This window comes from Mustelus asterias, chromosome 4, assembly GCF_964213995.1.
Source record: "Mustelus asterias chromosome 4, sMusAst1.hap1.1, whole genome shotgun sequence".
NCBI classification, from domain to species: Eukaryota; Metazoa; Chordata; class Chondrichthyes; order Carcharhiniformes; family Triakidae; genus Mustelus; species Mustelus asterias.
Window position 1 is genome coordinate 49,962,452 of NC_135804.1, and position 12,354 is coordinate 49,974,805.

At 42.5% G+C, this 12,354-nt stretch overlaps 1 protein-coding gene across 1 annotated transcript; it reads left to right on the forward strand.

Annotated features, from left to right (window-relative positions):
* Positions 1–34: 34 nt before the first annotated feature.
* On the forward strand, positions 35–11,397 carry LOC144492681 (uncharacterized). Its single transcript, XM_078210990.1, has 2 exons — positions 35–1,214; positions 10,858–11,397. Exon 1 carries the CDS (start codon positions 168–170, stop codon positions 1,074–1,076), a length of 909 nt encoding a protein of 302 aa, XP_078067116.1. The 5' UTR covers positions 35–167; the 3' UTR covers positions 1,077–1,214; positions 10,858–11,397.
* The last annotated feature ends 957 nt before the right edge of the window (positions 11,398–12,354 follow it).

Below are 12,354 nucleotides of genomic sequence, written 5' to 3' on the forward strand. Positions count from 1 at the left end.
CTGAATTAGCTTTAATTCAGCAGCAATTAAACTTTTGTGATCTTGGAGTTGATGTAGATTGAATCATAGAATCCCTATGGTGCGAAGGAGGCCATTGAACCTGCACCAACAAGTCCCACCCAGGCCCTATCCCTGCTGGTCCCCCAGACACTAAGGAGCAATTTAGCATGGCCAATCAATCTAACCTGCACATCTTTGGACTGTGGGAGGAAACTGGAATACCCGGAGGAAACCCACGCAGACATGGGGAGAGCGTGCAAACTCTACACGGACACGGGGAGAGGGTGCAAACTCCACACGGACACGGGGAGAGTGTGCAAACTCCACACGGACACGGGGAGAGCGTGCAAACTCCACACGGACACGGGGAGAGCGTGCAAACTCCACACGGACACGGGGAGAGCGTGCAAACTCCACACGGACACGGGGAGAGCGTGCAAACTCCACACGGACACGGGGAGAGCGTGCAAACTCCACACGGACACGGGGAGAGCGGCAAACTCCACACTGACACGGGGAGAGCGTGCAAACTCCACACGGACACGGGGAGAGCGTGCAAACTCCACACGGACACGGGGAGAGCGTGCAAACTCCACACGGACACGGGGAGAGCGTGCAAACTCCACACGGACACGGGGAGAGCGTGCAAACTCCACACGGACACGGGGAGAGCGTGCAAACTCCACACGGACACGGGGAGAGCGTGCAAACTCCACACGGACACGGGGAGAGCGTGCAAACTCCACACGGACACGGGGAGAGCGTGCAAACTCCACACGGACACGGGGAGAGCGTGCAAACTCCACACGGACACGGGGAGAGCGTGCAAACTCCACACGGACACGGGGAGAGCGTGCAAACTCCACACGGACACGGGGAGCGTGCAAACTCCACACGGACACGGGGAGAGCGTGCAAACTCCACACGGACACTGGGAGAGCGTGCAAACTCCACACGGACTCGGGGAGAGGGTGCAAACTCCACACGGACACTGGGAGAGCGTGCAAACTCCACACACACTGGGAGAGTGTGCAAACTCCACACAGACTGGCCGCTCACAAGTTAATAGAATATGAAATGAGAAGAAAATATTTTGATTTAATTGCAGTGTTCCCGTAGTTCTCAATTCCTTTGGGAGAATAAAGTTCCACTTTGATTCATTAAGCTTTCTAGAAGATTCCTGAAGTTCTTTCAGATTTTAATAAGGCGGCATGGTGACACAGTGGTTAGCACTGCTGTCTCACAGCCCCAGGGACCTGGGTTTGATTCCCGGCCTCGGGTCACTGTCTGTGTGGAGTTTGCACCTTCTCCCTGTGTCTGCGTGGGTTTCCTTCCACAGTCCAAAGATGTGCAGGTTAGATGGATTGACCATGCTAAATTGCCCCTTAGTGTCAGGGGATTAGCAGGATAAATATGTGGGGTTACGGCAATAGGGCCTGGGTGGGATTGTGGTCGATGCAAACTCAATGGGCCAAATGATGTCCTCCTGCACAGTAGGGATTCTATGATGAGGCAATGCAGGAATATCTGTGTATTTGGAGTGTGCACCTTCCATTTGTCAGGATTCTTTTGAAGTGTTAGCCCTGGAGAAGACAAACCTTTAGGCTCTTTTCATTTATTTTAGTGGGATTGTAACATGACTGAAATGGGCAAAGTAACAACATAACTTTCACACTAACGCACTCTCATTCCTTCAAATTTTAATTATCGGAAATTTAATAAAATTTAAATATAAAAACTTTTTATACTGTCCCTTAATCTCTGCTTCCCCACCCCTCCCACTTTCCCTTTCTGTACATGAGTTGGCATTGAGTTAAATATTGTTGCTTCCACTTTCTGATCCTGACTGTACATGTCTTAATTCTTCAGTCTGGTTTGTACAGTTGCATGTCCTATTCACACACGCACCTCAGTAGAGTATCAAACTGAAGTGAATTTAAGAACATAAGAAATTAGGAGTAGGCTATGTGACCCTCTTGGCCTACTGCGCATCAACCTTAACTCAATTTTCCCACCTGATTCCCATATCTCTCAATTCCCTTGGAGTTCAAAAATCTATCAATCTCAGTCTTAAGTATCCAGCTGAGGTAGAGAAATCCAAACATTCACAACGCACTGAGTGAATTTCTCCTCCTATGAGTCCAGAATAATTGTTTGTTTATCCTGAGACTGTACCCTGGACTTTCCTGGGGAAACAGCTACTTGGCAGCCACCCAGTGTAGCCCCCTCCAAGTCTTGTGTTGCAATCGGACCAGTCCTCATTCTTCTAAATTCCTTAGGTTGAATAATAACAGGCTAACACTCTATCATCATAGGACAATTCTTTCACGCCAGTGAACCTTCATTGTGCCCTTTCTTCCTACCAGAATCAATAATCTTACATTTTCACACATAGTCCATTTGCCAATTGCTTACACCCTTACATGCCTATATCCCTTAGCAGATTATTTGTGTCCTCCACACAGCTTACCTTTCCACTTGGTTTTATATTGTCACCAAACTTGGGCACATCACACTCGGTCCCTTCAAGCAAGTCATAAAGTTCCCAGTACTCGCACTCATCTTTCATCTCGCACTCATCAGGTCAGATGCAAGAATATCATATTTCAAAGGGGACAGCAATTTGTACTACATGAGACAAGGGCACTGACTGATTGGATAAGGCATTCCACTGAGCATGCACTAGGAACCAGTTATCCCCCAAAAGTTATCTTAAAATAACAAAAAGGCAAGTTGACTGGCTGGTTGAGGTGTTGCCATGAGACTGGACTAGAGAACAGTTGTTTCCCCCCTGCTTTTGTTTAACTGAAAAAGGTGCAATGCCTGGAAATGTTCTTTGTTTGCAATGGACAGGCTCTGTAGATGAATATATGTAGCTTTTAGCAAGCGAAAATGAGCCGCATTGCAAGCCTGACTGATGATAAATTGGTTGAGAGTAATTCTTAGCACACAGGATTGTTCAGTAAGTGCTGTACAATCATGGAATCACAACTAATGTTGGACACTATGTTCTGAGCTTTGCAAGCACAGGTTGGTTAAGTATGGTTGGTTGTGATGCCAGGTATATGGGTCTCACATCCCAACGACTGGTGGATTGTACCAAATACTATCTCCCTTGAGCTGTTGACAATTTGTCAAAGTGAGTCCTGACTGTAGATTCTCCTGTGCATTTTAATCAATTGAGTGATGTCAATCAGTTTGTTCAAATTCTGTACTAGGCTTACCTGACACTCTCTGATTAATGTGAATGGACTGTCCAACCAGTACTTAGACCATTGATGGGCAACCTAGGCTAGCGAGCAGAGTGGTCCTCCTTTGTCTCAATGGGCTGCAAGATTGAAATCAGGCTTGTTCGCTAACCATCAATAAGATTAAAAACATTTAATGCATGCTGAATATTTCACATGAAGTTATAGAAAATGCTTAGTTTGTATATCAATAGAATTGTCATTAACTTCAAGTGGTAAAAAACAAAAATATTTGTGCTTTGGACATGCCCAATATGTGCAAATAGCACACATCTCACTTGCTCCTGCTTTACATGCGTATCCCTTCAGTCATAGCGATAGGAAAAAACTACACTGATATAAATCAGTGGAATGTGGCAAATCTTGGACAACAGTCAACAAAATGTCTCGAGGGCTGCATGTGGCCCCTGGTCACAGGTTGCCCATCACTGACCTAGGTAGTAAACAAGATGGTGAGAATTCTGTGGTACTTGGGGTACCTCCCTGTGAGCAGTAAATAAATGGTAATACTTTATCCCAATTCTCTGGCTGGTCAATGCTTGTGCCATTAAATGCCTCTGAGGACGACATGGGGGTCAATCAAAATTATTTTATTTGACACTCTCAAGTAAGCAACTAACTAAGACATCATGACAGTGTTAGAACCTGACAGTGTTAGAAATATTCTGTTAATCTGACAGTATCTGTGGAGAGACCTCTTTTTAGGTGTATCTGTGGAGAGAGAAACTGTTAATGTTTCAGGTCTATGACCTAATGCTAGGATGCTGGTTAAATGAAATCTAAGTGAACATTCAAACTTAAGTGTTGGCTGTGATGTCCGTAATATGAATGCAGATATGCCTGAATAGCTTGGCACATGGTCTAACATGTTTAATATGAACAGCTTTGACCAGACATATAATATCTATGTCCATCTGTTATTAAAAGCCATTCATATTGGATTAGTGTTTGCAATAGTGTTCTGCTGCAATTCTGTGGTGTAACCATAAGCTGGCACACACTGCACAGCCTGCAAAATTCAGTTAAATCTTTAGCGATTCTCTTAAGTTTCCACGCTGCTTTTCAACCATTGTACTGATCACCGCGAGAAATTGTTCAATTGTACTATCTCCTCTCCATCTCTGATCTCCCTAATGGATCTTGTGTGCTCCCTTACAAGGGCATGTGACATACTGCCCACTATCTTACATGACAGTGTAATACAATTAGATTGCATTATCTGGCAATGATGGGGCTGCTAATGAATTAAACTGAATAATGTCTTTTACCTGAACCTTCATATATTGGTTCATTCTTAAAAAGAAAAACTGAGAAACATTTAGCCAGTATGACTGATCAAGCTGCTTTGTTTAACAGAACAAGAGAACATGCAAAGTGGCACTCAAAGCACTTTCGACTTCATCTTTTTGGATTTGATTTATTATTGTCACATATTGGGATACAGTGAAAAGTCTTGTTTCTTGTGCGCTAAACAGACAAAACATACTGTTCATAAAGTACATGGGGGAGAAGGAAAGGAGAGAGTGTAGAATATAGCATTAGTCATAGCTAGGTTGTAGAGAAAGATCAGCTTAAAATATGGTAAGTTCATTCAAAAGTCTGATGGTAGCAGGGAAGAAGCTGTTCTTGAGTTGGTTGGTACATGATCTCAGACTTCTGTATCTTTTTCCCGACGGAAGAAAGTATGTCTGGGGTTCGTGGGGTCCTTGATTAGGCTGGCTGCTTTTCCGAGGCAGTGTGAAGTGTAGATGAAGTCAATCTTGCTTCTGTCTCTTCAAAACAGGAAAATAAACTGCACTCTCCGGCCCTTTTGTAGGTTAACTCTTGTTTCTGAATCCCCCCCCCCCCCACCTCCCGCCCCACCCCATGCAACTCATGCTGGGAACACTGACCATGTTCTAGTTCACGGACAGACTCTTATTTGGAACTCATTGACTGCGTGTATGCCTCCATCCGAGTGCACAGTCAGTGAGCTCAGTGCTGCTGATTTCTTGCTGAATAATTTGTCTAGATTTGACTAAAACCAGCTGCTGCTTTTCTGCCAATTTCAAGGTGACTAGGATAAGCTGGTTGACCCTCAATCCATCACAGACATTTCACAAACTGGCCCATCTGGCTTTAATGCACAGTTACCATGACTAGAGCTCCTAGGGGTTTTACTTTTTTAAAAAAACTGTACAGATTTACTGATTTTAAAATATATTTGAACAGAACGACATCCCCAAAGGAAACAAACTGATCAAAAATACTAAAATGACACATCTGAATAATAAAAATTCTGAGATGAACAACAGATCAATATGCCCAAGCTACTACAATCAGAACTCTTCCACTTCTTGTCGCTCAGTTACTTTTGATTTTCAATGATGAACTTAAGTTTGAAATGTTCACTTTGATTTTATCTTGTGTTGGTCGGGATGTCCATAATGTGAATGTAAATATGCCTGAATAGTTTAGTGCGTGGTCTAGCATACTTAATATGAACAGCTTCTTTGACCAGACATATAATATCCAAGCCCATCTATTACTAAAAGATTACTAAAATAATAAATCAATGTTTGCAATAGTGTTTAGCAGCAATTCTGACATAAACTGACACACAATGCATGACCTGCAAAATTCAGTTTCTTTAGAGATTCTTTCAAGTTCTGAAACATTAACTGCCTTTACAGATAAAATCATCATATCTATATCACTTTGGCTGTTTATTTGAGGATGCTCAGGTGGTTTGAGCTTCTCTGCACTCTTTATTGAGCCTTTCCTAGCTCCAGAGCTTCCGCTGATTGTCATGTGGAGCGAGTCCAGCTTGCTGGCAGGTTGGTGCTACAGGGGAGCAGGAACCACCTCATCCCTGTATAAGGTCACTGCCTCATCCACGCTGTGGAAAAACGTGTTGCTGGGCTCGTGCCAGTGATACTTTGGTCTGGTTTGGCTCCACAGCTTTTTCCTGACTCTGACGAACCAGTCAAACTCCCTCAGTTCCTTTTCTTTGCTGACCATAACATCCCCCACAATTGAATCATTTCCTAGCACAATCCTTAATGTAATTTATGTAGGAACTCCTACTATCTTCACTCCTCAACATAATTGATAGTAGTTACATGGAGAGCAGGAGGAGGCCATTTGGCCCTTCAAGCCTGCTCCACCATTCAGTATGATCAGGCTGATTATCCAACTCAATAGCCTGATCCCACCTTTCTGCCATATCCTTTGATCCCTTTTGCCTCAAGTGCTATATCTAACTGCTTCTTGAAAACATATATAATGTTTTGACCTCAACTACTTTCTGTGATAGTGTTCAATCTGTGGAATTCACTCTGGGTGAAGAAATTTCTCTTCATCTCCTAAACGGTCTACCCTGTATCCTTATAACGGCAATGGTGGACAGCCCCACCATCAAGAATATCCTTCTTGCATCTACCCTGTCCAGTCCCATTAGAATTTAATAGATTTCTATCAGATCCCACCCCCTCATTCTTCTGAAGTCCAGCAAATACGATCCTAAATGACTCAAATCTCTCCTCGTACATCAGTCCTGCCAAACCGGGAATCAGTCTGGTAAACCTCTGCACTCCCTCTAGAGCAAAAACATCCTTCCTCGGGTAAGGAGACCAAATCTGCATGCAACATTCTGGGTGTGGCCTCACTAAGGCTCTGTATAAATGCATCAAGCCATCACTGCTCCTGTACTCGAATCCTCTTGCTATGAAGGCCAACATACCATTTGCCCTTTTTACTGCTTGCTGCACTCGCATGCTTACCTTCATTAGTTTACAAGGACAGCCAGGTCTCGTTGCGCGTTCCCCTCTCCTAATTTATGGCCATTCAGATAGTAAACTGCCTTCCTGTTTTTGCTCCCAAAGTGGATAACCTCACATTTATCCAAATTATACTGCATCTGCCATTCATTTGCCCACAGACTCAACTTGTTCAAATCACATTGAAAGACCTCTGAATCCTCCTCACAGCTCACCCTCCCACCCTGCATCATCTGCAAATTTGGAGATATTACATTTAGTTCCCTCATCATTAATATATATTGTGAATAGTTGGGGTCCCAGCACTGATCCCTGCAGTACCCTACTAGTCACTGCCTGCCATTTGGCAAAAGACCCGTTTATTCCTACTCTTTGTTCCCTGATTGCCAACCAGTTTTTTTTATCCATCTCAATACACTATCCCCAATCCCCTCTTCTTTAATTTTATATGCTAATCTCTTCTGTGGGATTTTGTCAAAAGCCTTCTGAAAGTCCAAATATATCCACTGGCTTCCCCTTATCACCTTTATTAGTCACATCCTCAAAGAATTTGTCAAGCATGATTTCCCTTTCATAACTCTATGCTGACTCTGTCCTATTCTAGCACTATTTACCAAGCGTTTTGCTATAAAATCTTTGATAATGGATTCTAGAATTTTCTCCATTATCGATGTCAGGCTTACTGATTTATAATTCCTTGTTTTCTCTCTCTGTCCCTTTTAAATAGTAGGGTTACATTAGCTACCCTCCAATCTGTAGAAACTGTTCCAAAGTCTATAGAATCTTGGAAGATGAGCACTAACGCATCCATTACTTCTTGGGCCACTTCCTTAAGTACTCTGGAATGTAGATTATCAGGCATATCAGGCTTCAATCCCATCAGTTTCCCCAACACCTTTTCTCTACTAATACTGATCTCCTTCAGTTCCTCCCTCTCACTAAACCCTGTGGCCCCAACAGTTCTGGTATCTTATTTGTGCCCTCCTTTGTGAAGACAGAACCAAAGTATGTCTTTAGTTGGTCAGCCACTTCTTTGTTCCCCACTATAAACTTCTTTGTTTCTGACTGTAAGGGACCTACATTTGGCCTCACCAATCTTTTACTCCTCACATAGAAACTTCTGCAGGCAGTTTTTATGTCCCCTGCAATCTTACTCTAGTGCTCTATTTTGCCCTTCTTAACCAGTCCCTCAGTTTTCCTTTGCTGAGTTCTAAACTGCTCCCAATCCTCTGGTATCGCTTGGGTAAGTGGTGCCCTCTCAGTACTGATTGTTCCACATTATTCCTTCCTTTTTCTCTCCCATACCATTGCTGTTTGCTCTTCCACCTCTTCTCTGCTTGCTTGCTTCACAATCTTATAGTTTCAGCACCTCGATCTGATACAATAGTGTTGGTGCTTTTTCTGCAGCAGCTAAATATCTGATTATGTTTTTTCAGGATCGTCTGGACCTTTTAACTGCAGTTGTGTGTTATTACTCCACTTGCTTTAAAATTGGGTTATTAGCCTGTGATTAATATTCTGCTTCACCAACTGTACCTATCTCTAGATTCCATGTCTCACTACTCTTTAGTAGTTCCTTTCTGAACCCCAAACAGTAAATGTAAGAGGCTCAAAGAAGATTGTGATATTACCCCTTTTAAATTCAGTACAGGAATTACATGCCCTGTAAGGGTATCATATTCCTAACTTTCGCGATGCAGTCTTCAGTAAATGTGAATTTTCTGAAAAAAAAGTGGACAATGTACATCAAAGATGGCTGCCATCTTCCGTGATGGCTTCCATGATTCATGCACAAGGTTTCATTCATATCTCAACATGCTTCTGGAAAGTTCTTAAGATGTAAGTGCCCATGGGTGGGGATCTTTTCTTTGAAATAGGCTTGCTGGAGATGAAACTGCTTGTGGAATGTACAGTCCCATTGTCTATGTATCTACCAAAATTCAAAATCGAGAGCCACCCCTGCAGAAGCAGTGGCCATCAGCTCAACCCTTAACAAACAGATGCAGAGAAACCAGTTCAGCACAAGCAGGTGTGAATAGTTACCATTAAACACCCATTGCATAGCAATGGTTTCTAACTTCAAATCATCGATGTGGACAACAAATGTATTGATTGTGTGGTCACATGATCAAAACTGTCTTCAGGTAACAAATCTTATTAGTCAAAGAACCAGGCAGAGACAGATCAGTGTGGAAATCATCAGGCAGTGTGAGGAGGAATAATTCATTTTCATCTGTACCAAAACTCAGTCATAACCTCGTCAAGAAATCCAAAGACTTACGAATTCCATTCATCTCTAAAGAACCTCGAGAGGGAACCCATTCAGGCCTGTGCTATGTGAATATTAATGGACGTGACTTGCTTGTTATTCTGATAATTTAGATACATACTTTGTTCTCTAGAATTCTTCTCTATTTGTGTGTCTGCGTCTGTCCAGAGTGAGGGAGTGAATACTTTTCATTGTGTTTGAGGTGCTGTGTAAATAAACATTGGCTGGGATTTTCCTGCCAGCCGTGGATCCATAAAGTCCTGCCCATTATCTTTTCTTCTGAATGAAACTTACCTGAAAGCCTGCTTCATGTCAATTACTAAAAGTCACAGCACTCAAAGGATTTTAAAACTGCCTCTGAAACATGCCTTGTTGCAGACAACTGCGAGGTGAGGAAAAGGGGAAAAGTTATTCCACCCATCACTCTTCTACTCTTCTGCCGCACAAGCCACAATTTAAAAAAATTGTGTATAATATTCAAATTTACACGTTAACATTTCTCAACTGCACACCATCAAAATAGTCAAATTGGAAAGAGAGGATGAAAGTTTAGCCAATGTTATGCAATACTTTGACGTAACAGGGACTTTAAAATCATCTAAACAGCTAGTAGAACATCTCAATCACAATTTCTCTTGCGCAATTGAGTGAGCTAGCTGAACAAGTAGATTTTCAACTAGCTGCCTGGTTCTAGAGCTGGCTTTGAGGACTGGCTGACCTCCTGCTGATTTCAGAGCCACTATAATGGGCGGTTGCTCTATAATACAGGTTTGAAATCATACTGAGCCTTGCACACGTCATTCCTGAAGCTTTAACTTATGGCCTTGCCTATCATCTTGCCCCATACTTCATAACAAGGAACTGTTCCTCAGGTCACCCGTCAACAATCTGTACCTTTGATCTTCCATTCTGATGTCTTAATGGATGCTCTTAGCACCTTTCCTAGCCTTTATCATCACCATTTACATTCCCTTTGTCCAATTACTGCCACCCCCCCACCCCCATAGTATAAATCTCATCTGATTTTCTTTGCCTTCAGTTCTGATGACGGGTTATCCAGACATGAAATGTTGGCTCTGTTCTCTCTCTCCACAGACCTGCTGAGTTTGTCCTGCATTTTCTGTTTCTGTTTCAGATTCCAGCATCCACAATACTTTGCCTCTATAACGAAGAAGTAACCAATTTTGAGCTTGTTTAGCCTTTATGAAACTCACAAAACAAACTTCACTTTCTCCCATTTTGCAAATGGTAAAATCTAAAATAATGATATCCAGATTTCATAGAATCCCTACAGTGCAGAAGGAGGCCATTCTGCCCATTGAGTCTGCATCAACCACAATCCCACCCAGGCCCTATCTCCGTAATCCCACATATTTATCCCACTAATACCTCTATGCATCTGGGACACTAAGGGGCAGTTTAGCGTGGCTAATCCACCTAACCCACACATCTTTGGACCTTGGGAGGAAACTGGAGCCCCTGGAGGAAACCCATGCAGATATGGGGAACACATGCAAACTCCACACAGATAGTGACCGAAACCGGGAGTCAAACCCAGGTCCCTGGAGCTGTGAGGCAGCAGTGCTAACCACTATGCCACCGTGCCGCCCAAGGACAGATCAGTTTTGCTGATTGCAGCATATCTAACTTGGAAAAATTCAAGTTCCTCACTGAAACTCAAGGAGAATTCAGTGTGCATGAGATCCATGTAGTTGGAATCCTAGGTGTGGACAAAACCCCAGCAGAGATGGAGCTGTTTGACATTAGGCGCTGCTTTGTTGCTGAGGTTTTGAAGTCACATTTCTGAGGAATGAAGTGATGTAAAATTGTTCTGTAACATTTTAACCAATTCTGCAAAAGCAGCCAGAAAAATCATGTGCATGTTTCAGTTCTGTCATCCTTAGTAGCATTCATTCCGAATCTGTATCACAGTGGATTAGCAGAGGATGCTAGGCCAACTGTTATAAAATGCAATGTCAGGTTTTTTGATGAAAATGTAGATCATTTTGTTAAATATAGATACTTTGTTAAAGCAAATGTTGACAGAACATTTCTAAAAGTTATTAGTGGACACAGTGGACTCTATACAATAATACAAAATAAAAACAGTGGAAAGTATCGTAATTTGAGGGTATAGATGGTATTTTTTTACATATGTACCTATGCAGTCAAGAGTCAGTCTTATAGAGTTGTCTTTGTGCAATTTTTGTATTTATTAGTATCACACGTAGGCTTACATTAATGACGTTACTGTGAAAATCTCCTAGTCACCACACTCCGGTGTCTGTTTGAGTACACTGAAGGAGAATTTAGCATAGCCAATGCACTTAACCAGCACGTCTTTCGGACTGTGGGAGGAAACCAGAGCACCCGAAGGAAACCCATGCAGACACAGGGAGAACGTGCAGACTCAGCACAGACAGTGACCCATGCCAGGAATCGAACCTGGATATCTGGCACTGTGAGGCAGCAATGCTAACCATTGTGCCACCATGCTCTATAGCTATTGAAATTGGGATTGTGATATTAACAAAAAATAAATTATAGACAACAACTCATGAGCAAGATCTAAATATTCCTTTCAGAATTAACTTTGGCCCTTTTTGTACTCTTCACAACTGCTAGAGTAATTCCTCAGTCATCTAACTTTCTTTTGATTGTGATCGAGTATGTTCCGCTGCAATTACTCCAGTTATAATGAAATTTCCACATGAAAGTAAACTGTTGGAAACAGCAAGGTTGCCCTTCAATTCTAACCTTCTAATTGAGGAAAAGCTACAACATCAGCTCTTTCCTAACAAAGGCCAGAAATGAAGCGGGGAAATATAATCCCATTAGCAAGTGGTTAGCGAGGCACACATGCAAGGAACTGCAGGGTTTTACTGGCCTAATGTAAAGCTGAAAGCATAACTCAGCCCTGCCAGCTGTACTTCACTCTATACAGAGACCAGCCTCAAATAAATATCCATAGTATTATCGTCCCATAATGTACAAACAAGTCTCCTTTGAACAGTGCCGCTAGCATGAAATCCTTTCCTGCCTGAGGTTACTGGGATTAAAAGAAAGAACAAACTGTTTT

Excerpts from the sequence above, each read along its gene's own strand:
- LOC144492681 (XM_078210990.1), top strand. The coding sequence starts at position 168 with ATGGCCAATCAATCTAACCTGCACATCTTTGGACTGTGGGAGGAAACT.